Source organism: Podarcis gaigeae (assembly GCF_964106915.1).
Source record: "Podarcis gaigeae genome assembly, chromosome: 16".
Lineage (NCBI taxonomy): Eukaryota > Metazoa > Chordata > Lepidosauria > Squamata > Lacertidae > Podarcis > Podarcis gaigeae.
Window position 1 is genome coordinate 2,850,417 of NC_139693.1, and position 26,711 is coordinate 2,877,127.

General features: G+C 47.3%; 1 protein-coding gene across 1 annotated transcript; it reads right to left on the reverse strand.

The window, feature by feature from the left end:
• Positions 1–368: 368 nt before the first annotated feature.
• Positions 369–26,371, reverse strand: LOC310833260 (neuronal acetylcholine receptor subunit alpha-7-like). Its single transcript, XM_083715856.1, has 10 exons — positions 25,983–26,371; positions 17,616–17,755; positions 17,363–17,407; positions 14,816–14,925; positions 13,289–13,368; positions 10,686–10,853; positions 7,467–7,661; positions 6,267–6,353; positions 3,762–3,871; positions 369–1,832 (listed from the first exon to the last, which is right to left on the reverse strand). The coding sequence occupies exons 1-10, from the start codon at positions 26,032–26,034 to the stop codon at positions 1,326–1,328; spliced, it is 1,494 nt and encodes a 497-aa protein (XP_083571982.1). The 5' UTR covers positions 26,035–26,371; the 3' UTR covers positions 369–1,325.
• Positions 26,372–26,711: the final 340 nt, after the last annotated feature.

The following is a 26,711-nucleotide window of genomic DNA, read 5'->3' on the forward strand; positions in this document are numbered from 1 at the left end:
AAGACATGTGAATCGATTTAGTTTCCATTGCTATAAAAGGGTCTCCACGAAAACCTCCTCCGGGGTTTATAAACCAGGTCAGGGCTCCCAAACTGATTTAGGAGTTCCAAGACTATGGCGTGGAAGTGGACCATGTTCGCTTGGTCGTCCCAAGAACGGAAGGGAAATGGAGACAGCAAATGCAATCGGTATTTGTTGCTGCTGTTGGTCTGTAAACGACACAAGACCGATTAACACACCATTTACTCTGTGTTTCATTTTCACCAAAATGCACGGGGCCAAGCGTAACATAAACGCCGGGGTAATTCATTACATATATTATGTAATTTCACCACAGCGGGCAGCAAGACAGATAACCTTTGGCAGAAGAAGGGAAACAGCGCTGTGTGTGGCAGCAGTGGGGCTGGGTGGCGAATGAGGACTTTTTGACATCCGTAGTGTTCAGGCTCAAATAGGCCCCCTCAGAAAAACAATGAGTGGTAAATTCTAGAGGAAGATTGAATCTGAAACATAGCTGTCAACCATCCCTTATTTGGCAGGAATGTCCCTTATCCCAGTGCTGTTTCCCGCTGCTGTCCCTTATTGATGATGTCCCTTAAAATTTCCCGGGTTTCAAAGGAAGCAGCTCCTCTCCCTCCCTCCCTGCCGGCCAGGGAGGAGGGAGGCTCCAACTGTGTTGCTTGGCTGCATTGCTCACCCAATAAGGAGTCTAAGAACGACTGGGGGGTGGAGCTTGCATGCCTTGTGCCGATCAAATTGGCTGCATTGCCTGGGGACTCGCCTTTGCTCAGCGCTTCCCAGCCGAGAGGTGACGGTGGTTTCCCTTGCTGCATCCCCTTTGCCGGGTTGCTGCGCTGTGGGAACCACCGCTTGAGGCTTCATTTGGCTGCTGGCTGGGCTTTCTGCCTTTGGCTCGGAGGGGCTCAGAAGTTGAACATACCTGTGCCTGGAAAATCCCTTATTTTGGCTGCTGATCCCTTATTTTCGAGGCTGCTGGTCCCTTATTTTCAAATCTGTAAGTTGACAGCTATGATCTGAAATCCTTCAGGGCGAGTGTTACGGACTTGGCGTGCGGGACAGGGGTGTCGGTATGGTGTCCGTTTGGTCCTCCTGTTGAGCACACAGAACTTGGCAGGATAGCGTTAACAAGTGGGTCGGAAGTCCTGGCCGGTTGTCCTCAATTGTCCCGGATACTCCTCACCGGAAGCCCCTAGCAACATCCTGCCGGTAGGGAGGGAAGCCATGTTAGAAAGACCTGTCCTGCCACGAGGGGAGGACACCAAAACCTAGGCGTCGGGGAAACCTGTCGTTTTGTGGGCCTAAGGTCACAGGAAGTCCTTTGTGATGGCCTCGGGGAAGTTGGGCGCGGCCATGAGAATGCCAATGGAGCAAACGATGTGGACCAGAGCGAAGGTGACCAGGCACAGCCGGTCCAGTACGGCCGCCGCAAACTTCCACTGGCTGCAGGCGGCCTGGGCGGCGTCGCGGCCCCGGAAACACTGAGCCACATAGTGCAGTTCCTCCAGGATGTGGCCCAGCTCAGGGGCGGCAATCAGTTCCTCGGGGCTGGAGGACGGCAGCTCTGGTGATGGGAGGAATGGGCGCGGCACGTCGGGGGGCTTGGCCGGGAGCAGCGCCGTGGGGTAGGCGAGGTTGCCGTTGGCCAGCGCCACGGGGAAACGGGCCTGCCGGGTCGGCGTGCCGCTGCCGTCGCTGCTGTCTGAGCTGCAACTCAGCAGGCTGGGGGCACAGTGCGGGCGCCCCACCAGGTCCTCGCCGGGTTGGCGCATGCGCAGAAGCCAGGCTCCCCACTGCAGCACCACCACCTGGACCTGCGTGGAAACAGCAAGATCATAAGGGAGAGGAAATGGAGTTTACGGGCGAGGGGAAACGGGGACCCTGTTCATTACAGAACCAAGAAAGGAGGGAGGGTCCACAAGGGAAGAGAAGAAAGAGCGGATCGTCAGGGGAAGGTCAACAACAACTCGGAAACCAATAAATGCTATTGGACCAAGTTCCCACCATACATCTGAAGCACTAGGATACCATTTTAGCTTCTCCCAAATAATTCTGGGAACTGTCAGTTGTTACTGGTGCTGTGAGTTGGTCGGATGAGCTACAATTTCCAGAATCCCCTGGAAAGAGTGGTGGGTGGTTTCATTTATTGTAATAAATTGCTATTAAATTTTCAAAAATTTGACATGCACGCTTCCATACTGTAATGGTTATAGGGGTTGCTCGTGCGTAAGTTGCCGCCACTCCTGGCTAGGTTGCCTGGTTGAACCCTTTCTGTCTGGACAGCCTCTCACTTCGTGGCTGTCTCAGTCGCTGGCAGAATCCGTCAGTGGGCGTTTCTTGAACTTCTTCCAGCAAAGAAGTTCTTTGACGCCAAGTCTCCTCCTACTCTCCCTGCACGGAAGTCTTCTGCGCAGGGAGGGTGTGGGCAGCGGAGGACCCGTGCTCTCCCCGCTGGTCTCCGGTGAAGAGTCCTGGAGCCCCCTCGCCGATTCCCCCATCTGCCCCCCTTCTCCACTGGTGCTACGCTGATTTCCTTCCCCAGCAGATGGGCTGCCTCTCTCTCTGCTGGGACCCTCCCCAGCATCGCTCTGGAGCCTTGCCTCTGCCTCTGGCTCTGATGGCAGTTCCCTGACACATACGTAAGACATTTTTCCAGCTTCCCATCCCATATTCCATGGTGTTTTTATTTCTCACCTTCTGCCGCACAAAACCTTTTCTCTTTTCTACCATCCCATCCATACTGCATTCTCCAGTTCCTCCCGTTGCTCATATTTCAAATCCTGCTAGTGAAGTTCATCACGAGTTAAATACAGTCAGACCTCGGGATGAAGTTGCTTTAGATTGCGTGTTTTCGAGTTGTGCTCCACAGTGACCCGGAAGCAATGAAACGTGTTATTTCCGGGTTTCGCTGCTCGCGCATGTGCAGACGGTCAAAATGACGTCACACGCATGCTCAGAAGCGGCGGATCGCGACCCGCACAGACGCAGGTTGCGTTCGCCTCAGGGTGCAAACGGGGCTCTGGAACAGATCCCTTTCGTATCCAGAGGTACCACTGTAGTCCAAAAAGTGTTTCCGACCTTCCACAAAGCGATCATGTCTAGATTCTTTTAATCTGGCTGTTAACTTGGCCAGTTCTACATCATCCATCGCCTCACTTAGCCATTCTTTGGTGGGATCTTTTATTTTTCTGCGTAGTGAATCCTAGCCGCTATTGTTACATACGTGAGAAAAGAGGGATGGATGATTAACCACTCTTGGAATTGTAGCTCTGTGAGGGGAATAGGGTCTCCTAGCAACCAGTCTCAGCACCCGTCACAAACTACAGCTCCCATGATTCTCTGGGGGAAGCCATGACAGCGTTTATGGTGGGATCCTAGTGCTTTAAAAGGAATGCCGCAGAGCCACAGAAGGAGAAGTTTAAAGTGTTAAAATCGAGATGTGGGAAATAGGGAAACAAAGAGGAGATGCAGGATTGAGGTTTGGAGATATGCTTCAAGGTCCAGATTATGGGAAGCCCCGAAAAATTAATAATTATAATTTGGGTGATAATTTGGTCTTTTTTATTTTAGTTTTTTATTGGATTATGGTTTGATATGTTAACTGGATGTTTTTTATTAGAAAATTAATAAAAACGATTTAACAAACATAAAAGGAATGCTGTGAATGTCGCCTACGCTGGATAAAAGGCGCCATGTGACAAACAAAGCAGCGATTCTGAAAACGGATTTTTAAAAGCGCTTACCCATCTGGGCATGCAGCCGCCGTCCGGGTCGTGATGGTGGTACTGGAGCACAAAGACTGTCGCGACCACAGAGAGGCTCACCATGCCCATCGTACTGGCAAAGTATTGTCCTAGAGGCAGAGAGAAAGAACTCAGAGGATTCTGAAGTGCACATCAGGAAGGGTGGGCAGGTCTTGCAGGATCACAATTTGCCTAATTCACACTTCCTGAATCAAAACGCTAACCAACAAATCCCCCGAAACTTCTTGCAAACAAATTATGTACGAAAATGCATATGTTAGGGGGAAAGTCGCAGGAAAAGGAATACATTTTCCTGAGAACAGCATACAAAAATGCAGCGAGTTGGGGGAATTTGCTTGCAAAATTGTGTATATTCGAAGATGTGCAGCAAAAAAAAAAAATTGTGCTTACTTTTAAAAACCAAAAACGACACAGCGGCAAGCTGAAAACTGGAAAATGAGAAACTGGAATTGACAGGTTTGGCACTGTGGGTTAAACCACAGAGCCTAGGACTTGCCGATCAGAAGGTCGGCGATTCGAATCCCCGCGACGGGGTGAGCTCCCGTTGCTCAGTCCCTGCTCCTGCCAACCTAGCAGTTAGAAAGCAAGTCAAAGTGGAAGTAGATAAAGAGGTACCACTCTGGCGGGAAGGTAAACGGCGTTTCCGTGCGCTGCTCTGGTTCGCCAGAAGCGGCTTAGTCATGCTGGCCACATGACCCGGAAGCTGTATGCTGGCTCCCTCGGCCAATAAAGCGAGATGAGCGCCGCAACCCCAGAGTCGGCCACGACTGGACCTAATGGTCGGGGTCCCTTTACCTTTTTTACCTAGCAGTGATATCCTAATTATTGTTTATATAAGATTTGCCTGCCTTCTGCTAGCATGCAACTAAGAATGAATAAATCCATGGAGGGACAGGTGTCTTGACAAATGTGAGGCTTAAATGGAACTTCCAAGTACAGGAGCAGTATATCTCAGGAATCAGGAGGGTTTTTTGCATTGCAAGGGGGTAGAGTCAACCCTCACGGTCCCTTCCAGCTCTACAGTTTGAGGATTCTATGATCTCTAAACCTGTACAAAGTGCCCATGGCAACCTGTCTCCATCACATTTAGGAGCAGTAATGTAAAGGTAAAGGGACCCCTGACCATTAGGTCCAGTCGTGACCGACTATGAGGTTGTGGCGCTCATCTCGCTTTATTGGCCGAGGGAGCCGGCATACAGCTTCCGGGTCATGTGGCCAGCAGGACTAAGCCGCTTCAGGAGAACCAGAGCAGCACACGGAAACGCCGTTTACCTTCCCGCCAGAGCGGTACCTATTTATCTACTTGCACTTTGACGTGCTTTCGAACTGCTAGGTTGGCAGGAGCTGGGACCGAGCAACGGGAGCTCACCCCGTTGCGGGGATTCGAACTGCCAACCTTCTGATCGGCAAGTCCTACGCTCTGCGGTTTAACCCACAGTGCCACCCATGTTAGGAGCAATAGTAATCAGTAATACCCAAGGCAACACGATGACCAAGTACAACAATCCAATATCAATATAAACTCTTTATATAACCTATACGGAACATAGAACAATATGAAAAACCAAATAAACAGAATCTATTAATCTCTGAAAATAAGTCTTATAAGTCTCTGAAAGTCTTTGTAGACTATGCAAGTCTCTGAGAGAAGCAATTGGTCAGATTCTTATCTGATGAAAACAAGCCGTTATAGCTTTGTTTTATGACGTCCAACGCTGCCGAAGTGGTCCGCAAACAGACGCAGTGAACAGTAATTCCAGATATGCTTTGTAGAATTCTTCTTCAGCACAGCAGAAGGATACAGAAATGCTTCATAAACCCATCTACCATATTTTTCACTGTATAAGATGCACCAGACCACAAGACACACCTAGTTTTTGGAGGAGGAAAACAAGAGGAAAAAAATTCTGAATCCCAGAAGCCAGAACAGCAAGAGGGATCGCTGCGCAGTGAAAGCAGCGATCCCTCTTGCTGTTCTGGCTTCTGGGATAGCTGCGCAGCCTGCATGCGCTCCATAAGACGCACACACATTACCCTCACTTTTTTTGAGGGAAAAAGTGAGTCATAGAGCAAAAAATATGGTACCCACTGTTCTGTAGAATTCTTCTTCAGCACAGCAGAAGGATACGGAAATGCTTCATAAACCCATCTAAATATGGTGACTGGAATTGTATAAAAACAATATCTATGGAGCAGTGATCATACAGTTATGTAACATAGCAAGACTTCTAAGACTTGCTTTCAGAGATTTATGAGATTCTGTTTATTTGGTTTTTTCATATTGTTCTATGTTCCTTATAGATTACATAAAGAGTTTATGTTGTTGTACTTGGTCATCGTGTTGCCTTGGGTATTACTGATAATTGTTTGCAACACAGGGGTTTAATTGTTTGGCTCCATCACATTTAGCAGCAGAGAGCACAATTAAGGTCTGCCCATCCCTGGGCAAACCAATCCATCTCCCGATCTCCCTCCCCTACATACCTATGAGCGGAATGGAGTCAGAGGTGGCCGGCATAACCTCCGCCACGAGAAGCATGAAGACAGTGAGCGAGAGGAGAACGGTGATGCCTGTCAGGGGGGAAAACAGGCTGTTATTCCACTGGGTTTGGAGGAGCGTCTAAGTGAGAGAGGCAAAAACCAACAACAACCCAAGGAAAATCTGCCCAGAGGCTCAGCTGCCTTGTCCACACTTCTCTGCCTCAGTCCTTCCTTCTGCAATATGGGTATAACAAACACCGACCTTCCTCGTGGGGCTGTTGTGAGAATCCACTCAGATAATATCTGCAAAGGGCTTTGAACGCCGGGGCTTCTGCTAGGTCAGGCACCCCCAAACTCGGCCCTCCAGCTGTTTTGGGACTACAACTCCCATCATCCCTAGCTAACAGGACCAGTGGTCAGGGTTTGTGGGAATTGTAGTCCCAAAACAGCTGGAGGGCCGAGTTTGGGGGTGCCTTGCCACTGGGCCCATCACCTCCTGGCAAATAGAAGGGGAAGAAATGGAGGCAGTGAGAGATTTTACTTTCTTGGGCTCCATGATCACTGCATATGGTGACAGCAGTCACCAAATTAAAAGACGCTTGCTTCTTGGGAGAAAGGCGATGGCAAACCTAGACAGCATCTTAAAAAGCAGAGACATCACCTTGTCGACAAAGGTCCATATAGTTAAAGCTATGGTTTTCCCAGTAGTGACGTATGGAAGTGAGAGCTGGACCATAAAGAAGGCTGATCGCCGAAGAATGGATGCTTTTGAATTCTGGTGCTGGAGGAGACTCTGGAGAGTCCCATGGACTGCAAGAAGATCCAACCTCTCCATTCTGAATCAGCCCTGAGTGCTCACTGGAAGGACAGATCCTGAAGCTGAGGCTCCAAGACTTCGACCACCTCATGAGAAGAGAAGACTCCCTGGAAAAGACCCTGATGTTGGGAAAGATGGAGGGCACAAGGAGAAGGGGACGACAGAGGACGAGATGGTGGGACAGTGTTCTCGAAGCTGCCAGCATGAGTTTGGCCGAACTGCGGGAGGCAGTGGAAGACAGGAGTGCCTGGCATGCTCTGGTCCAGGGGGTCACGAAGAGTCGGACACGACTAAACAACTAAACAACAAAAGTGCTAGGTAGCGGATGGGGTGAACCACACAGGCAATAGTTAGCATAATTGTTTGGCTTGAATTGTTCTGCTTACCCAGGGAAATCTTCTCTCCGGAATCGGCTGGCAGAAGAAAGACCAGGAAGGTCATAGCCGAGAGGAGGAGGCAAGGAACCAGCATGTTGAGGGCGTAATAAAGTGTTCGGCGCCGCATGGTGACCGCAAAGGTGACGTCTAGGTAGGGCTCCCGGCAGCATTCGTAGAACACTTTGTTCTGACTGCCAGGCACACCTGTAGCAGGTGAGGAGGAAGAGGGAGTCAGCGTACGCCAGAGAATCAACCCATTTCAGTTTCTTCCTGTTTCTCATAGGAGGGGTTTCTCCCCCCCCCCCCAGCGTGAGGTTCAGTTCTCCTCCACATGCCCACATCAGTTTGCAAACTTGCATTTTAAAAAGTCCTGCCGCTCACCATTTTTGCAATGCGATTTCCTAATACATTTTTTTTTTTGCACATTATATGCGTTTCTATGCACGCTTCACTGCAGTATATGCATAAATATCATAAATATCGCTCAGCTGGAGAAGCGCATTTCAAAATTCAGAGAAGTGTGAATTTGGGAGGGTGGCTTTGTATTCATGTATTGGCTTGGAAAGTGTGGATTTGGTCAGTTTGGGTTTAAATGAGAGATCAATTGAATTTCTCCCCCCATTTCGGAGTTGCTGAGCAACAGTAGATGGTCTAACAGCATTCCAGAGATCTGTGTGTGCAGGATGAGGTCCATTGGCCTCTGGTACCCTTTACAGGGAATTTTCACAAGTATGATTTGGTCGTGCCAGTCTAAGAAATCTGTCCCAACTGACACCCCTCTCATTCACTCAAGTCTGCAAGGCCCAGGACTTCCTTTGCACCAGGTTTCATATACCGGTATATGCATTTATGTGCATGTTTTACCTGGGCAGATGCAATTTTGTGCTCCCGACTTGGCTGTAAAACTGCCCTGCTAAGTGCAAATTCAGAAAGACAGCTGCGTTCCAGTTTGCACTGTTTTTCAAAAAGTGTGAATGAGGCAGGTATGCCTTTAAATGAGAACAAAGCTGAATTCCTTCCCCCAGCCCTAGCCGCAGGATTCCTATTTTTTATTTTTATTTTTTGCAGAAATAAAGCATTTTATTTCTTAAATTTGTCATTAGTGCAATAAGTCCTAAACAAAAAAAATAGTATTTTACATGTTCACAGGTAATTTAGCATTTTTTGAAGTCCAATAGTATTATTATTATTATTATTAAATGAAAGGTAAGGCAAATAAAAATCCACCACTGTTCTTGGTCCAAGCTAGTCAAACCTAGGAAAGCAATAGAATGGGAAGAACCAGAGATCTGTTCAAGAAAATTGGAGATATGAAAGGAACATTTCGTACAAAGATTTCCATAATAAAGGACAAAAGTGGAAAGGACCTAACAGAAGCAGAAGACATCAAGAAGAGGTGGCAAGAATACACAGAGGAATTATACCAGAAAGAAATGGATGTCTCGTATACCCCAGGTAGTGGGGTTGCTGACCTTGAGCCAGACATCCTGGAAAGTGAAGTCAAATGGGCCTTAGAAAGCACTGCAAATAACAAGGCCAGTGGAAGTGATGGTATTCCAGCTGAACTATTTAAAATTTTAAAAGATGATGCTGTTAAGGTGCTACACTCAATATGCCAGCAAGTTTGGAAAACTCAGCAGTGGCCAGAAGATTGGAGAAGATCAGTCTACATCCCAATCCCAAAGAAGGGCAGTGCCAAAGAATGCTCCAACTACCGCACAATTGCACTCATTTCACACGCTAGCAAGGTTATGCTTAAAATTCTACAAGGAAGGCTCAAGCAGTATGTGGACCGAGAACTCCCAGAAGTGCAAGCTGGATTTAGAAGAGGCAGAGGAACCAGAGACCAAATTGCAAACATGGACTGGATTATGGAGAAAGCTAGAGAGTTCCAGAAAGACATCTACTTCTGCTTCATTGACTATGCAAAAGCCTTTGACTGTGTCGACCACGGCAAACTATGGCAAGTTCTTAAAGAAATGGGAGTGCCAGATCACCTCATCTGTCTCCTAAGAAATCTCTATGTGGGACAAGAAGCTACAGTTAGAACTGGATATGGAACAACTGATTGGTTCAAAATTGGGAAAGGAGTACGACAAGGCTGTATTTTGTCTCCCTGCTTATTTAACTTATATGCAGAATTCATCATGCGAAAGGCTGGGCTGGATGAATCCCTAGCCGGAATTAAGATTGCCGGAAGAAATATCAACAACCTCAGATATGCAGATGACACAACCTTGATGGCAGAAAGTGAGGAGGAATTAAAGAACCTTTTAATGAGGGTGAAAGAGGAGAGCGCAAAATATGGTCTGAAGCTCAACATCAAAAAAACAAAGATCATGGCCACTGGTCCCATCACCTCCTGGCAAATAGAAGGGGAAGAAATGGAGGTAGTGAGAGATTTTACTTTCTTGGGCTCAATGATCACTGCAGATGGTGACAGCAGCCACGAAATTAAAAGACGCCTGCTTCTTGGGAGAAGGGCAATGACAGGCCTAGACAGCATCTTGAGAAGTAGAGACATCACCTTGCCAACAAAGGTTCGTATAGTTAAAGCTATGGTTTTCCCAGTAGTGATGTATGGAAGTGAGAGCTGGACCATCAAGAAGGCTGATCGCCGAAGAATGGATGCTTTTGAATTATGGTGCTGGAGGAGACTCTTGAGAGTCCCATGGACTGCAAGAAGATCAAACCTCTCCATACTGAAGGAAATCAACCCTGAGTGCTCACTGGAAGGACAGATTGTGAAGCTGAGGCTCCAGTACTTTGGCCACCTCATGAGAAGAGAAGACTCCCTGGAGAAGACCCTGATGTTGGGAAAGATGGAGGGCACAAGGAGAAGGGGACGGCAGGGGACGAGATGGTTGGATAGTGTTTTCGAGGTTACCAGCATGAGTTTGACCAAACTGCGGGAGGCAGTGGAGGACAGAGGTGCCTGGCGTTCTCTGGTCCATGGGGTCACGAAGAGTCGGACACGACTGAACGACTAAACAACAACAACAACAGTCAAGCCTAAAAACAAACGATTGCCTATACATACTGTTTAAATACATTTGTTTCTGACAAGCACTTAAAAATGACATTCCACAACAAAACACAGTTACAGAATTCCTCTCTTCTTAAGATGCTCCCAGGTTTCGCAGGAGCCCTATTGTTTAAAATAATAATAAACCCAACCTCATGAGGGCTAGGAGCTTGGCACTGGGTTTGCTGGAGGTTCCCCCTTACCCATGAGGTCCCACTCGCCATTGGCCACGTAGCCAGAGGTGTCGGTCTCCAGCATGCGCAGGTCAAGCAGCCAGCCGTCGTACGTCCAAGAGCCAAACTTGAGGTCACACTTCTGGGTGTCGAAGGGGAACCAGCGGACATCAATTCGACAGGTGCTTTTCAAGATGCCTGGGGCAGGGGAAAGGGGCCAAATGAGCCACACCAAGGTGGTGGTTGTTGTTGTTGTTGTTGTTGTTGTTGTTGTTGTTGTTGTTGTTACCAACAGAAATTATATACGTAGCCAAAATGCAACGGAAAAGACAGGCTGAAACAAGGACTTATGACAGGGTGCCCAAACTTTTTATAATTTCACCCAAAAGTTGTTGAACTTTTTTTAAGGATTGAAGTTGCTGAGCTTTTTTAGGATTTTACCCCAGGACATATACTGCCACGGGGGCCAGATTAAATTGACTGGCGGGCCAGATTAGACCCCCAAAATGGACTTTCGACATGCTGGTTTTGACCTGCTACAAAAAAACCTGCTTTTTAGAAATCGTCAGCAGGGGGAGCTCTAATTTAATATTTAACTGTTGTAATAGGTGACATAAATGCTTCAAAGCCCCCCAGTATTTTGGAGATTTCCGAATAGGAATTCAGACCCTCGGGAATGGGGAGGGGCTGGATGTACATTTCCAAAATATAAGTTAAAAAACAAATAAACTAAAACCTACATACAGCAACAGTGTTTTGTGTTGCGTAGGCTCCTACAATGTAAGTCATGCGCCCCCAATTATTTTATGTTAGAGCTTAATAATTATTTCACTATTAATATACTTCTTCCTAATTGTATTTCGGTTCAATAATTGCCATATTTTCCCCCTCTATAAGATGCCCCCATGTATAAGATGCCCCCTATTTTGGGGGGAATCCCATTTAAGAAAATGGGGGGAGATACTATCCGTGTATAAGACGAGCCCAGATTTTGAACATTAGAGTAAAAAAACGTAGTCTTATACACAGAAAAGTATGGTGCTTTGATAAAGTACATATTTTGTGATGTGCAAATGGCTCTAGATACCTATTAGGACCTTAAATTACCATATAGCATATGTTCAACGCAAAAAAACAGTGACAGTTTGTTGTTGACAAAGGACAGCTGGACATATAAAGGACCCCATTACCTTCAGAAGCCAAGGGCCTCATCCAGCCTAAATCCAGCCCTTGGTGTTCTGCATGTAGCCAGTCAGGAATGGGCTGGCTAGCTATAAGTTGAATAGTTGTGGGAAGAGTTTATTTGAAGTTCCTGCACGGACTGATCAACCACAAACTGAGGCTACATTTTGCCGCTTTTTTAGGGCTTCTGAGTGGCAGATTAAAGCGCTCGCTTGGTATGTACCATATTTTTCACTCCATAAGACGCACTTTTTCCCTCCGAAAAAGTAAGGGGAAATGTGTGTGCGTCTTATGGAGCGAATGCAGGTGGGAGGCAGGCGGGAAAAGCCCCCAAGAGCCGCACACAAGCTCCACGCGGCTCTTGCGGGCTTTTCCACAGGAGGGAGAAGGGACTGACACGCCCAGTCAGTCCCTTCTCCCTCCTCGTAGGAACGCCCGCAGGAGCCGCACACTCCTTAAAGGGTGCACGGCTCCTGTGGGCTTTTGCGGGAGGTGGGGCTATTGCCATAGCTGCACGTAGCCTCTCCCGGCCGGAGGGGCTGCGCGCGGCTAAAGAGGAAGCCAAGACAGCGAGTGGGATCCATTGCTGTCTTGGCTTCTTCAGCCGCGCACAGCCCCTCCGGCCAGAGAGGCTGTGCGCAGCTATGGCACAAGCCAAGAAAGCCAGTGGGATGGATCCTGCTCGCTGTCTTGGCTTCTTTGCTCTTTGGGGCTGGGGGGGGGGACCCGGGCTTCCCCTGGCAGCCCCGAGAAGCTCTGGGAGAAGTGGACAATATTTTTTTCCCCCTTGATTTCCCCTTCTAAAAACCAGGTCACCTTATGGTCCGGTGTGCCTTATGGAGCGAAAAATACGGTACAGTGGTGCCCCACAAGACGAATGCCTCGCAAGACGGAAAACCCGCTAGACGAAAGGGTTTTCCGTTTTGGAGGTGCTTCGCAAAACAAATTTCCTATGGGCTTGCTTCGCAAGACAAAAATGTCTTGCGAGTTCCTGCGGGGTTTTTTTCCTCCCCCCCCCCCTTTTTCTCAAGCCTCTAAGCCGCTTAACAGCTGATCCGCTAAGCCGCTTATCAGCGGATCCGCTAAGCCGCTTATCAGCGGATCCGCTAAGCCGCTCAACAGCTGATCCGCTAAGCCGCTCAACAGCTGATCCGCTAAGCCCGCTAAGCCGCTAATAGCGCTAATCCGCTAAGCTGCTAAAGGGCTTGCTTCGCGAGACGAAAAAACCGCAAGACGAAGAGACTCGCGGAACAGATTAATTTCGTCTTGCGAGGCACCACTGTATATATCGCTTGCTGTTTAGAATAAAATCCTTCATCTTCTCACTCCCTTGTGTTTTGTATGACTTCTGAATCTCGTTTTAAAAGAACCACCTGGCCTTTGGCAAAAGACACCACTTTCCCGCTATGTGACACCAAATCCGCCTCTGGATCTCTCCGTCCGCCTCTCACCTGGGGGCAGCCACTGGCAGTAGCCGCTGGAGTTGACCAAGACGTTGGTGTGGAACGTGGAGTCAAACTCTTCATTGGCACTGGGGAGGGGAAGGAGAAGGGGAGGGGAAGAGTTGAAGAAGCTCAGTGAAATCAGATTTTGTTCCTTTATATATCACCCCAAATGGGACACGGGTGGCGCTGTGGGTTAAACCACAGAGCCTAGGGCTAGCCGATCAGAAGGTCTGTGGTTCAAATCCCCATTACGGGGTGAGGTCCCGTTGCTCGGTCCCTGCTCCTGCCAACCTAGCAGTTCGAAAGCACGTCAAAGTGCAAGTAGATAAATAGGTACCGCTCTGGCAGGAAGGTAAATGGAGTTTCCGTGCGCTGCTCTGGTTCGCCAGAAGCGGCTTAGTCCTGCTGGCCACATGACCGGAAGCTGTATGCCGGCTCTCGCCAATAAAGCGAGATGAGCGCCGCAACCTGAGTCAGTCATGACTGGACCTAATGGTCAGGAGTCCCTTTACCTTTACACTGCCCCAAACCCCTTAGCTACTCTACACGCCCAACAACATACGATAAAATGGACCTTCACATTTTTACATTTCCCTGTACATTTCCAGCACGTACCTGACTCTGACATACATTTTTGCTAGTTTACTTGGCGTCAAGTACCATCTAGAGATCATCTTCACGTAGTTTTCCTTCAGTTTCCTATGTTAAATCAGATTTCTTTCCGGTTGCTTCAGCTGACCCATCAGAGCACGTAAAGCATGGGTAGGCAAACTAAGGCCCGAGGGCCGGATCCGGCCCAATCACCTTCTTAATCCGACCCTTGGGAATCAGCATGTTTTTACATGAGTAGAATGTGTCCTTTTATTTAAAATGCATCTCTGGGTTATTTGTGGGGCACAGGAATTCATTCATTTCCCCAAAAAAACCATAGTCCGGCCCCCCACAAGGTCTGAGGGACAGTGGACCGGCCCCCTGCAGAAAAAGTTTGCTGACCCCTGACGTAAAGGCTTGTGACAGTCCTGTGCTAGGACCTGGAGAACCACTCTGGGTAGCTCCGAAGTCTAGGCGCAAAGCCTCTAGAGGAATGAAATTCTCTTCCTCTCCTTCCAGGGATAAGCTGGTACCAGGCGGGCTTCACTGGGGAGAGCATTCTGCAAAGCTGGAGCCAACACCAAAAAGGCCCTGCCGCCTTGGTGCCACCCTCTGGACCTCCCTCAGAAGGAGGCATCCATCTGTGAGTCCAGAGAGGTTTGTATTGGTGGGAGCGCTCCGAAAAGAGATTGCTCTTTACAAGTCCTTGCAAAGGTTTCATTCTCTAGCTCAGGCGTCGCCAACGTGGTGCTCCCCAAACGCTGAACTGCAGCTCCCAGCGGCCCTAGCAAGCCCAGCCAGGGATGGTCAGAGCTGTGGTCCAGCTGCCTTTCTGAGTTCCTTGACCACTGGTTGACTTGGCCACCTGGCTCTTGTAGAAGCCCAACTTATCACCCACCCAGCGAACACCACCAAACATCCCAGCTACAAGCTACAACAAACCTGTTGTACAAAAGGATGTCGGGCTTCCAGACTTGGTTAGCTGCGAACCGCAGAGTCTTCACGCCGGGGTATTCCGATTCATTCCATTGCAAGTAATGGTCGTACCAGTACTGAGGGGGAATAGATAGATAGATAGATAGATAGATAGATAGATAGATAGATAGAGATAGATAGATATAGATAGATAGATAGATAGATATAGATAGATAGATAGATAGATAGATAGATAGATAGATAGATAGATGATAGATAGAGATAGATAGATTGATAGATAGATAGAGATAGATAGATAGATAGATAGATAGATAGATAGATAGATAGATAGATGATAGATAGATATAGATAGATAGATAGATAGATAGATAGATAGATAGAGAGAGAGAGAGAGATAGATGAGAGATAGATAGATAGATAGATAGATGATAGATAGATAGATAGATAGATAGATAGATAGATAGATAGATAGATATAGATAGATAGATAGATAGATAGATAGATAGATAGATAGATAGATAGATAGATAGATGATGATAGATAGATGATAGATGATAGATAGATAGATAGATAGATAGATAGATGATGATAGATAGATGATAGATGATAGATAGATAGATAGATAGATAGATAGATAGATAGATGATAGATAGATAGATAGATAGATAGATAGATAGATAGATGATAGATAGATAGATAGATAGATAGATAGATAGATAGATAGATAGATATAGATGATAGATAGATGATAGATAGATAGATAGATAGATAGATAGATAGATAGATAGATAGATGATAGATGATGATAGATAGATGATGATAGATGATTGATAGATGATAGATAGATAGATGATGATAGATGATAGATAGATAGATAGATAGATAGATAGATAGATAGATAGAGATAGATAGATAGATAGATAGATAGATAGATAGATAGATAGATAGATAGATAGATATAGATGATAGATAGATAGATAGATAGATAGATAGATAGATAGATAGATAGATAGATAGATAGAGATAGATAGATAGATAGATAGAGATAGATAGATAGATAGATAGATAGATAGATAGATAGATGATAGATAATTTATTACAGTCGGAGACCAACTTATAAAACACACTTGGGGGTACAATCCCAGAAGGAAAACAAACATTTAAAACAATGTACAACAATAAATTTAAAATTTATAAATGCGATAAGCGTATAGACACTTAAAACTTTAAGATAAGCTGCGGCAGATTGATGACCCAGAGTCACCCATGGAACCGCCGTTTGGGGATTTTCTTAACGAACTTTTTTGGGTCGGGGGGTGGTCTGCGCCTACAGATCTGTACACAGAATCTGGCGACCATCCGGGTCGTCTTATGATCTTTGCCTAACAGGAAAAGGTCAATTTTTTGCTTTTCCGGGAGGTCAGCGAGCCTCACCAGGAGGGGATCAATGGTCTCACTCTGTGCCTCTTCATAAAAGGGACGTCTAAAGAACAAGTGCTCTGGGCTTCCTATCTCCCCCAATGAACAGGCGCAAAGTCTCTGAGCAAAGTCTCGAGAACCAGTGTGGTGTAGTGGTTAAGAGCGATAGACTTGTAATCTGGTGAACTGGGTTCGATTCCCTGCTCCTCCACATGCAGCTGCTGGGTGACCTAGGGCCAGTCACACTTCTCTGAAGTCTCTCAGCCTCACTCACCTCACAGAGTGTTTGTTGTGGGGGAGGAAGGAAAAGGAGAATGTGAGCCGCTTGGAGACTCCTTAAAGGGAGTGAAAGGCGGGATATCAAATCCAAACTCTCCTCCTTCTTCTTCTTCATATGGGACTTTTTTAAAGGTTCCTTCCAGGACCTGTGAGGGCAGAGCCGAGCTTCTGGCGAGTGTAAAAGCCCTTCTAGCATTTTTGGATACGAGAAAGAAGAGATATGCTGCCAGTGCAGCTATTTATCTCTCTCGATTTCTCCAATTTTATAGCAGGGGCACCTTGAGTAGTCCTGTTGTCTCTCGGTGTCTATGATTCTTTGCCTGGCCCAAGCCCAGACGTAGAAGGGCTTGAGAGGCAAAACCCAGTTTCTGAAGGGTTTTGCCCCTCAAGAGGATCAGTGGGGCTATTCCTCAGGGGAGCAGATTCACTGACAGCCATTTATAGAATGATGTTAGGTGGATATAAGCCTCCACTCTCACCATCCTACGGAGGGGTGAGAAAAAGCAGCGTTCAAGGGACACTGCCAATGTTTAGTTAGGTCAGGGATAGGGTTAGGGTGTTGCTGCTGTTGTTTAAGGCGAAGTTGCCAATATTTAAGGGCCTGTTTGTTCTCCTACCCCGGGTGAGCTTCATCTGAAGCAACACGATGCATTGCAATAGTTACCACTACTTGGCGGGGAAGCAAGCTAAGCTTTGCAAGAGCTCAGCTGCAACAAACAAAAGTAGCAAGCAAAGTGAGCTTTGCAAGAGGTAAGCTGCTAAGATCAGAAGAAGGGCTACTGATACAACGCAGTCGATGCTGCGGTACAATCAGGTACATCTGGTTTCTCTGCCCCCCGTAAGCCATGACCTTACCATCTGCAGCCAGACATTGGTGGTCAAAACTTGGTTTTTCTCATCCTGCAAAAAAAGGGGGGTGGAAAATATTAAAGGCTCAGGAATGAGGCATTAAGGAACTTCAGAGGGCAAATAAGGAGGGAAAGATTTCTAGTGCATAATGTACAAGTCCCCATGGAAAACCCCAAGATGGACAGGGGAGGGGGAGGGGAAAGTGATATATTCGATGTGCATTGTTTCCATATAAGCCTGTCCAGATTCAGGATCTTACCACATCCATGATCTGCATGAGGCTCAGGGTGAAGTGGACGGTTATGGGCTGTGCGTCATCCCCGACCGGCCTTTCCAGGGGGGTATAATTCTCCATCAAGGCTTTCAGCAGCTGCCGCTGGTAGACGCCTCCTTGAGAGCCTGCAAATCACACAGGGGCATGAGAATTATTATTATTATTATTTATACCCCGCCCATCTGGCTGGGCCTCCCCAGCCACTCTGGGTGGCTTCCAACAGAATATTAAAAATACAGCATCAGATATTAAAAACTTCCCTAAACAGGGCTGCCTTCAGATGTCTTCTAAAACTCAGATAGTTGTTTATTGCCTTGACATCTGCTGGGAGGGCATTTCACAGGGTGGGTGCCACCACTGAGAAGGCCCTCTGCCTGGTTCCCTGTAACTTGGCTTCTCGCAGTGAGGGAACAGCCAGAAGGCCCTTGGCGCTGGATCTCAATGTCCAGGCGGAACGATGGGGGTGGAGACAGTCCTTCAGATATACTGGGCCTTTGAGGCCGTTTAGGGCTTTCATGGTCAGCACCAACACTTTGAATTGTGCTCGGAAACGTACTGGGAGCCAATGTAGGTCTTTCAAGTCCGTCTAGTCCAGCGTCCTGTTCTCACAGTGGCCAACCAGATTGCCTGTGGGAAACCACGACATTCGAACACAAGACCCACTCTCCGTTCCTGAGGTTTCCAGCATCTGGCTTTTAGAAGCATCACTGCCCCCAGCTTTGGACACAGAGCTAAGCCATGATGGCTGTTAGGCATCAACATCCCTCTCCAATTAGTTCATTGCAGGACAGGCTGTTGAAAAATGTACTGTAATAAACGTAAATCTGCCCTTATTCCCTTACGGAGAACACAAGAGCCCTTATAGAGTCCTTTGCAGGTTCTCCATCGGTCGGAGAAAAGAACAGAGGCCAAGCAGAGAATATTGAGTAGCAAAGCAGCTAGTAAGCCTGATCTTTATTGAGCTGTTGCAACAGGGTGCTCCCCTCACATGCGCAGGAGAAGGAGGAGGACCCAGAACAAAGGTGTGTCTGCCCTTATATAGACATTTTAAATTGCCCGCCTTGGAGTTCAACACCACCCCCAGAAACATCACAGAAAAATCACAGAAAAGGCGGTCTACAGCATAAATCTGAGTGCTTTGTTTATTTCCTGTCTGGCAAGTTACCTCTTATTGCTTACTTGATTAGATACCCTGGGGGGCCTGGCCAGTCCTTTGTAATGATAAATACTTAGTTCCTGAGTCAGGTCACAGGCTCACCCTATTCATACACAAACATACCCTTAAGACAGGATTTGTGAAGGAAAAGACAATGGGGAGGCTTTTCCATTTTACTTTGACTTTGCAGAGAAAACATTTCGTCAAACATTGGGAGTCAAAATGGTTCCAGGACTGTTTTCCTGTGCTGCTTCAGGCATGCAATTTATATATTTTTGTACGCGTTTGCTTGGTACATTTATGAACATTTATTCTATATATAAGACCTTCATTTTTTTTATTTCAGTACCAAATGCAGCAGAACAAGCATTTATGCTGAGACAGCGACCCTCATGAAAACAGGAGTGTTTGAAATGCACGAGTCTGCTCCTGTTTCCGCCTCTCGTGTGCGTCTGGTTAAGTCGTTTTGTCCATTTTACTGGTTCGCGGTTTTTCTTCCTTCCTTGGGGCGACAGGGGTGTTGTAAGTCCTGTCTCCCGGGGCTGCTTCTTCCCTCTCCGCCTGGCTCCGAATTTTCACTGCCTTGGGCGATGGCTGCAGGGCATCCGTGAGCTTCTCTGCTGCTGTCATTCGCTGCTAGCAAAGTCTTGAAGCTGCAGCAGCGGCAAACGAGCCTCTTTGGGCCTTAGGCTTTAAACGAAGCCGAGGATTGGAGGCTGCGAAAACTGTGGAGCTGAAAGCCTGGATCGCAGCTTTGTTTAGAACAGGCAATAAGCTTGTAAACTCAAGAAGACCCCAGTTCAAAACTCGCCTCTGATCCCATCGTTGTCGCCACTGTTATTGTTTTGTTCCTAATTCACCTATTCATTTCGCTTTCCAAAAGCCGTGACCCCTCTACACAAGGTTACCTGGAATAAGCGGGGATTACTCTCAAATGTGTGTCTGAGACGCGGGTGGCGCTGTGGGTTAAACCACAGAGCCTAGGGCTTGCTGATCAGAAGGTGGGTGGTTTGAATCCCCGTGATGGGGTGAGCTCCCGTTGCTTAGTCCCTGCTCCTGCCAACCTAGCAGTTCGAAAGCAAGTCAAAGTGCAAGTAGATAAATAGGTACTGCTCCGGCGGGAAGGTAAACGGCGTTTCCGTGCGCTGCTCTGGTTCGCCAGAAGTGGCTTAGTCATGCTGGCCACATGACCTGGAAGCTGTACGCCGGCTCCCTCGGCCAGTAAAGCGAGATGAGCGCTGCAATCCCAGAGTCGTCTGAGACTGGACCTAATGGTCAGGGGTCCCTTTACATTTTACTTACTCTCAAATGTGTGCAAAACAGTGGCGTAGCATGGGGGGTGCAGGGGGGGCCGGCCGCACCGGGCGCAACATCTGGGGGTTAGGGTTAGGGGGCGCAAATCCACAGGTTAGGGGGCACAAATTACTTGCCTTGCCCCGGGTGCTGACAACCCACGCTACGCCACTGGTGCAAAATCAGAATTTACTGGTAGAAAGCATGTTACAGGCGCACACCTTTGCTACACAGGCCTGCTTCTGCCTATATATTTTTCTCATCACTCGGTGCAGTCATGGCATGGGGATTTTACACAGGGGATGATGCGATCCAGCATTTACCCTGGGAAGGGAGTCCCATAGCTCAGTATTAGAGCAGAATGGAGCTAGTTCAAGCCCTGGCATCTCCAGGTAAGAACTTAAGAGCCTGCAGGATGAGGCCAGGGGCCCACCTAGTTCAGCATCCTGTCTCACAGTGGCCAAGCAGATGTCCCAATGGGAAACCAACCAAAGCAGGATTCGAACACATGAACAACTCTCCCCCTTTGCAATTGCTGACAATCGGCAGCCAGAGTCAATCCTTTGTCTGGCTGTCGAGGAAGAGCAGTCTGATCCTCCATGAATATATTGAATTTTCCTTCAAAGCCATCCAAACTAAAAAGCCTCAATGGTATTTATGTTTGTGGCTACAGCGGCAAGGATTCTCTGTGCACAGAAATGGAAGGAGGAAAGAAAACAGCCTCAAAGGAAGAACGGTTGATGGAAATCTCGGAAAACACAGCGACACAAATTTAGAAGCCTTTGAAGAAGACTGGAAAACCTTTCCTAGCCTATATAAAAAGTTATTTCCCCTATGCGAAGGCCACAGCAGGCTTTGAAGCGTAAGAAAACAGCAGGCTATATTAAGAAATGTGTTAAAGAGGATGAAATTAGGTAAGGCAGAAGCTTTAAAAGCAGTTGTATGTAATTTGGGTTGTAAACATTGACGTCAGGTGAGCGGGGAATAGAACTGTTGAGTAACAAGTGCAACTTTAAAGATGGATAAAGAATAAAATATTATTATAAAAAAAGCTATCCGAAATGGTGACTTGGAGATTTCCCTTGATGCAAGGCAGCAGCTTATCAGTCACAGTAGATGATCCTAACTCAGTCAGACCAGCTTCCTAGCTCCGTGCGAGGCGACTTGAACTTCCTATGTTCATCTGTGACTTCATGAAGAATCACAAAAGCAGTTTTTCTCTGCATGGATTAGAGTCTCCTTCATCAAATACAGGGAACATTACCCCTGTTGGTAATGGGTAATGGATGTTTTTTTAAAGTAGATTGCCAAGAATTTCTGGATCCCCATCATTCAACTGTAGCCAGGGCCGCCTGAAACATATCTGGTGCTGTGGTGCAAAAATCCCTCCGGCACCGCCCCCTTTCCCAGAGTTGTTGACCTTTTTTTAGAGCTGGAGGGGCGGAGACTGGACGCTGCACCTCCCAGCCCGGCTGGCCGCTTCGTACCACGGTGGCCACGGCAGGCAGCACACCAAGTGAGCGGGCCTGCGCCGAGCGAGCGAGGGCCTGTGCGCCGCTCCTGCTGAGCATTGGCTTGGTTTTTTCCCTTTTAGCCTTCTAGCGCCCCGCAGAATTCAGCGCCTGCAGGCTAAAAGGGGAAAAACCAAGCCAGTGCTCAGTGGGAGTGGCACACGCACCCTCGCTCACTCAGCGCGCTCCTTTGGTGTTCCCCAGACTCTCGCTTGGTGCCCTCCAGAACTTGGCACCCTGCCACCCAGCGCCACTAGCCTCTATGGGTAAGACGGGCCTGACTGTAGCAGCATTGAAAGGGAATCTCCCTGTCCGTAACCTCCCTAAATTAGGTTGCTGTGATGAAAAAAGCTTAGCAGGAAAACCAGAAATGGATCAGTGTCTATGTACTGGGTTGTTGCTTTTTAATGTAAACTGCTCAGAGATTCAGGTAGGTAGCCGTGTTGGTCTGACGTAGTCAAAATATATTAAAAAATTTAAAAATTGTCCAGTAGCACCTTAGTCACATGGAAGAAGGAACAAGTTTGTTTTCTCCTGCTCTGGAGGGCAGAACTGAGACCAATGGATTCAAGTTACAAGGAAGGAAATTCCGACTAAACATCGGGAAGAACTTTCTGGCAGTAAAAGCTGTTTGACAGTGGAACACAGACCCTCCAAGTGTGCCTATTTTCCAGGGACATCCCTGATTTAGAGAAGCTGTCCTGGTTTCTGATTTGATCCCAGAATGTCCCGCCTTTCCTTAGGACGTCCTTGTTTTCATTGGAGAAATCTTGGAGGGTATGGAGTTATCTTAAAAAGCAGAGACATCACCTTGCCAACAAAGGTCCGTATAGTTAAAGCTCTGGTTTTCCCAGTAGTGATGTATGGAAGTGAGAGCTGGACCGTAAAGAAGGCTGATCGCCGAAGAATGGATGCTTTTGAATTCTGGTGCTGGAGGAGACTCTTGAGAGTCCCATGGACTGCAAGAAGATCAAACTGATCCATTGTGAAGGAAATCAGCCCTGAGTGCTCACTGGAAGGACAGATCCTGAAGCTGAGGCTCCAAGACTTTGGCCACCTCATGAGAAGAGAAGACTCCCTGGAAAAGACCCTGATGTTGAGAAAGATGGAGGGCGCAAGGAGAAGGGGACGACAGAGAACGAGATGGTGGGACAGCGTTCTCGAAGCTACAAACATGAGTCTGACCAAACTGCGGGAGGCAGTGGAAAACAGGAGGGCCTGGTGTGTTCTGGTCCAGGGGGTCACGAAGAGGCAGACACGACTAAACAACTAAACAACAACAAATGGAGTTAACTGACCGCCGAGCTGTCTGAAGGCAATCCTGTATGAGGAAGTTTTTAAAAAATGTTTAATGTTTTATTATGTTTTTTAATATATTGGAAGCTGCCCAGAGTGGCTGGGGCAACCCAATAAGATGTGTGGTGCATAAAAACAGTAAAATTATCATTATGGAATGGAACGTCCCTATTTTCATCAGAGAAATATTGGAGGGCATGGGAACAGTCTCCCTCGGGTAGCTGCAGACTCTCCTTCCTTGGAAGTTTTTAAACAGAGGTTGGGCGGCCATCTGTCACGGATGCAATACTTGAGATTCCTGTGTTGAAGGGGGGGTTGGACTAGATGACCCTTGAGGGCCCTTCCAACTTTTTAGTTTAGAGAAAATGTTAAGAGGTGGCACGATAGAAGCGTATAAAATTACACATGGCACAGAGAAAATGGGTAAAGCTTTTTAGAAATGTTATTCAAAAAAAATGTTTGGAATAACCTTTCTAAAAAGACCAGAGGCAATTCTGTTAAGTATTGTTGGCAGGGACATCCTGAATGACTTTAGGGAGGTATTTTTATACGCAACGGCTGCAGCTCGGACTTTGGTGGCAAAGGGGTGGAAGGAAGAAGAAGCCCCGACAATAACAGATTGGCATAACAAGCTACAAGAATTTGCTGAAATGGCGCAGTTGACAAATAGCCTGAGAGGCAATTCAAAACAAAAAATTATGGAAAAGTGGGACAGACATAAGATATATGCTCAAAAATACAGTAAAGGTTTGCTATCTACGCTAGCATTCGATTGATGTTGGAGAGAGACTGAGCTGAGAAATAAGACCAAGGGTACATATTGATATGGGACGTGGGTGGTGCTGTGGGTTAAACAACTGAGCCTAGGACTTGCCGATCAGAAGGTCGGCGGTTCGAATCCCCGCGACGGGGTGAGCTCCCGTTGCTCGGTCCCAGCTCCTGCCAACTTGCAGTTCAAAAGCACACCAGTGCAAGTAGATGAATAGGTACCGCTCTGGCGGGAAGGTAAACAGCGTTTCTGTGCGCTGCTCTGGTTCGCCAGAAGCGGCTTAGTCCTGCTGGCCACATGACCCGGAAGCTGTACGCTGGCTCCCTCGGCCAATAAAGAGAAATGAGCACCACAACCCCAGAGTCGGCCACGACTGGACCTAACGGTCAGGGGTCCCTTTACCTTTACTTTACATATTGATATAGGAATGTATTAGATAAAACGTAAAGAAATATACAATAATAAGAGTACATTCATTTGAAACAAAGGAATATACAACGGGATAGACAGGAAGTCCGAAGTGTTGGTATATATATGATTTTGGAATAGTTTTTTGCCCTTGTTTTTCTTTTCTTCTTCCTTTTAACATATAAACTTTGTATACATGTTGAAAAATATGGTATAATAAGCCTTGTGATGTAATATGATAATGTTTACTGATGTAAACCTAAGAACTTTAATAAATAAAATTCTAAATAAATAAATCAAAGAGAAAGTGGGTAAAGCTTTTCTCCTTCCCTCACAGCCCCGCGGACACGCAGGGAAGCAGGACATAGAAGGAAGGCTGTGATGCGCTTCTGATCCCAGCCTGCCCCCTGTAGATTGCCTCCAGCTCCCCTGGGAGTCAGAGGGTGCACTGCCTCTGAACATGGATGCTCGAGGGATAAAGAGGTGTTGGCAAGGCCCCTTTCCTCTTCATACGCCTTTCCCATATCCCTTCTGAAAGGCGTCTCAGCCCCTCGGCCGCCAGAACCTGCAAATCCCATAAATAAATTAAGCACCGCTGAGGCTGAAGCAATCTCCATTCCTCCTGCGTTCGGAATCTACCTTCCTGCCAATTTCAGAAAAGGCAAACCTCCAGTAAAGTGGTACCTCGGGTTAAGAACTGAATTCGTTCTGGAGGTCTGTTTTTAACCTGAAACTGTTCTTAACCCGAGGTACCACTTTAGCTAATGGGGCCTCCTGCTGCCGCTGCTACGAGATTTCTGTTCTCATCCTGAAACAAAGTTCTTAAGCCGAGGTAATATTTCTGGGTTCGCGGAGTCTGTAACCTGAAGGGTCTGTAACCTGAGGTACCACTGTATCTTGTATTCTGGAAATGTACATCCAGGTGTTTTGCTTACCGGTAACTTTGCTTAAGGCTAAGCAAAGTTCTTAACCTGAGGTACTATTTCTGGGTTAGCGGAGTCTGTAACCTGAAGCATCTGTAACCTGAAGCGTCTGTAACCCGAGGTACCACTGTCTTGTGAGAGGTTGGGATGGAAGAAACAGCCTTGCTGTGCAGTTTCCCACACACCCACTATTGACACAACAACAACACACACACACAAACCGGCCAGATCCATCCTGGAACAAGACAGAGGGAGGCGGGTGGAAAAAGGATGAGGAGACGGACCCCCCCCCCCCCTTTTAACTTGAGACCCTAAACGAAACTGACAAGGCAGCCTGCCCATTCTCCCACCTTCAGAAGAAACGGAGGCTATGTATGAAATTAAACTCAGCAAGCATGAAATAAGCTAAGCAGTGGTAGTGGGGGTAAAGGGGAAGGGGGGGGAGTTGGAAAAGCTAGACGACCCAGTCCAATTTGCTTTTATTCCTGCAAAGCGTAAAAGCCGAGGAGAGAAAGGGGAAAAAATGAGGTTTTATAGGAGGGGGGAAATCAACCCAGGCCCCAATTCTTCTCTCTCCGTAAGGACAGAAAACAGAGGGGTTTCGTCCTGACTCCGGCTTGAAATCTTAGGGCAGAAAGTGGGTTTTTCCTAACATCTTGGGAGATCATCTAGTCCTAAAACGCTAAAAGATCTCGCAGTTTATAGGGGGAAAGACAAAAGCTTTCCTTTTAGAAAAACACCAGACCTGTTTCAAAGCCCTGGGAGATTTGAAAATGTTCCAGGCTTGCTTTTTATCTCTCATCCAATCCACCCTGCAAAATCCTTCTTGAAAACAGCTGGAGATATGCTTCTCTCTGCCTTTTTCTGAGGTTTTCGGTTTCTTGTGTTTCATGGCAGGGAAAAGAAATGAGGGGTATTTTTTTTGGCATACCTGGTCAGGGGAGCGGTGGAGGGGGGAGAGAAATGGGGGCACAGAAAATAAAGAGAGGAAGTTACCTTGGAAGAGAAGGAAGATGCTCAGGGCACAAATCCGGACAGAGGGTTCCATGTCCGCAACCGGATCGCGGAAAAGAAAAGGGGGCAACGGGAGACACACACCCCCCCCCAGGCTGGTGCCAACTAGTCTGCTTTCCTCATCGCGCTCTGTACTGGCTCAGCGGAGGACGCACAGCTCACTCACCGAGGGAAACAGCGAGAATCTTTATTTAGAAGAGGCCGGGGAGGGGAAGGAAAGAGGAGAATGAAGCATCATCATTGCCCACTAGACGCTTTTCAGCTCTCATTAATTCAATCATTTCAGTGCTGTTTTGGCTGGAGAGATTTTAAGAGCCACATGAGCTCTTTAGAAGGTCAGCGTTAATGGGACTTAGAAAGGGCATTAATTTCATGGCATCCCTCTCCCTCCCTCCCTCCCTCTCTCTCTCTCTCTCACACACACACACACATTAAAAGACCATTAGAGATTAGGCAAACAGGAGATGAAGGAGAGATTGAGGGAGAGCGGCAGGTAGAGTAGATTTGCAGTGCAGTCGTGTGAATGTATACGCCAAAGGAAGTTCAGAAAGGAGCTGATCTCCCCGCAATAATTGTGAACTTAAATCAACAGAATCTTACAGATAGGTATCAGGGATGAATGAATCTGTCCGTTTCGGTTTTTCCGGCGTTGCTCGTTTTCCCCCCCAATCTCAAGTTCGTTTCTCCACATTTTCACACGGTCTCCTGGTT

Bases quoted from the DNA above. Each gene is read 5' to 3' on its own strand.
- LOC310833260 (XM_083715856.1), bottom strand. From the start codon at position 26,034: ATGGAACCCTCTGTCCGGATTTGTGCCCTGAGCATCTTCCTTCTCTTC. The intron at 14,926-17,362 runs GTAAGGTCATGG...ATTCCCCCTCAG, and splicing joins CCAATGTCTGGCTGCAGATG to TACTGGTACGACCATTACTT. The intron at 10,854-13,288 runs GTGAGAGGCGGA...CCCCTGCCCCAG, and splicing joins CTGCCAGTGGCTGCCCCCAG to GCATCTTGAAAAGCACCTGT.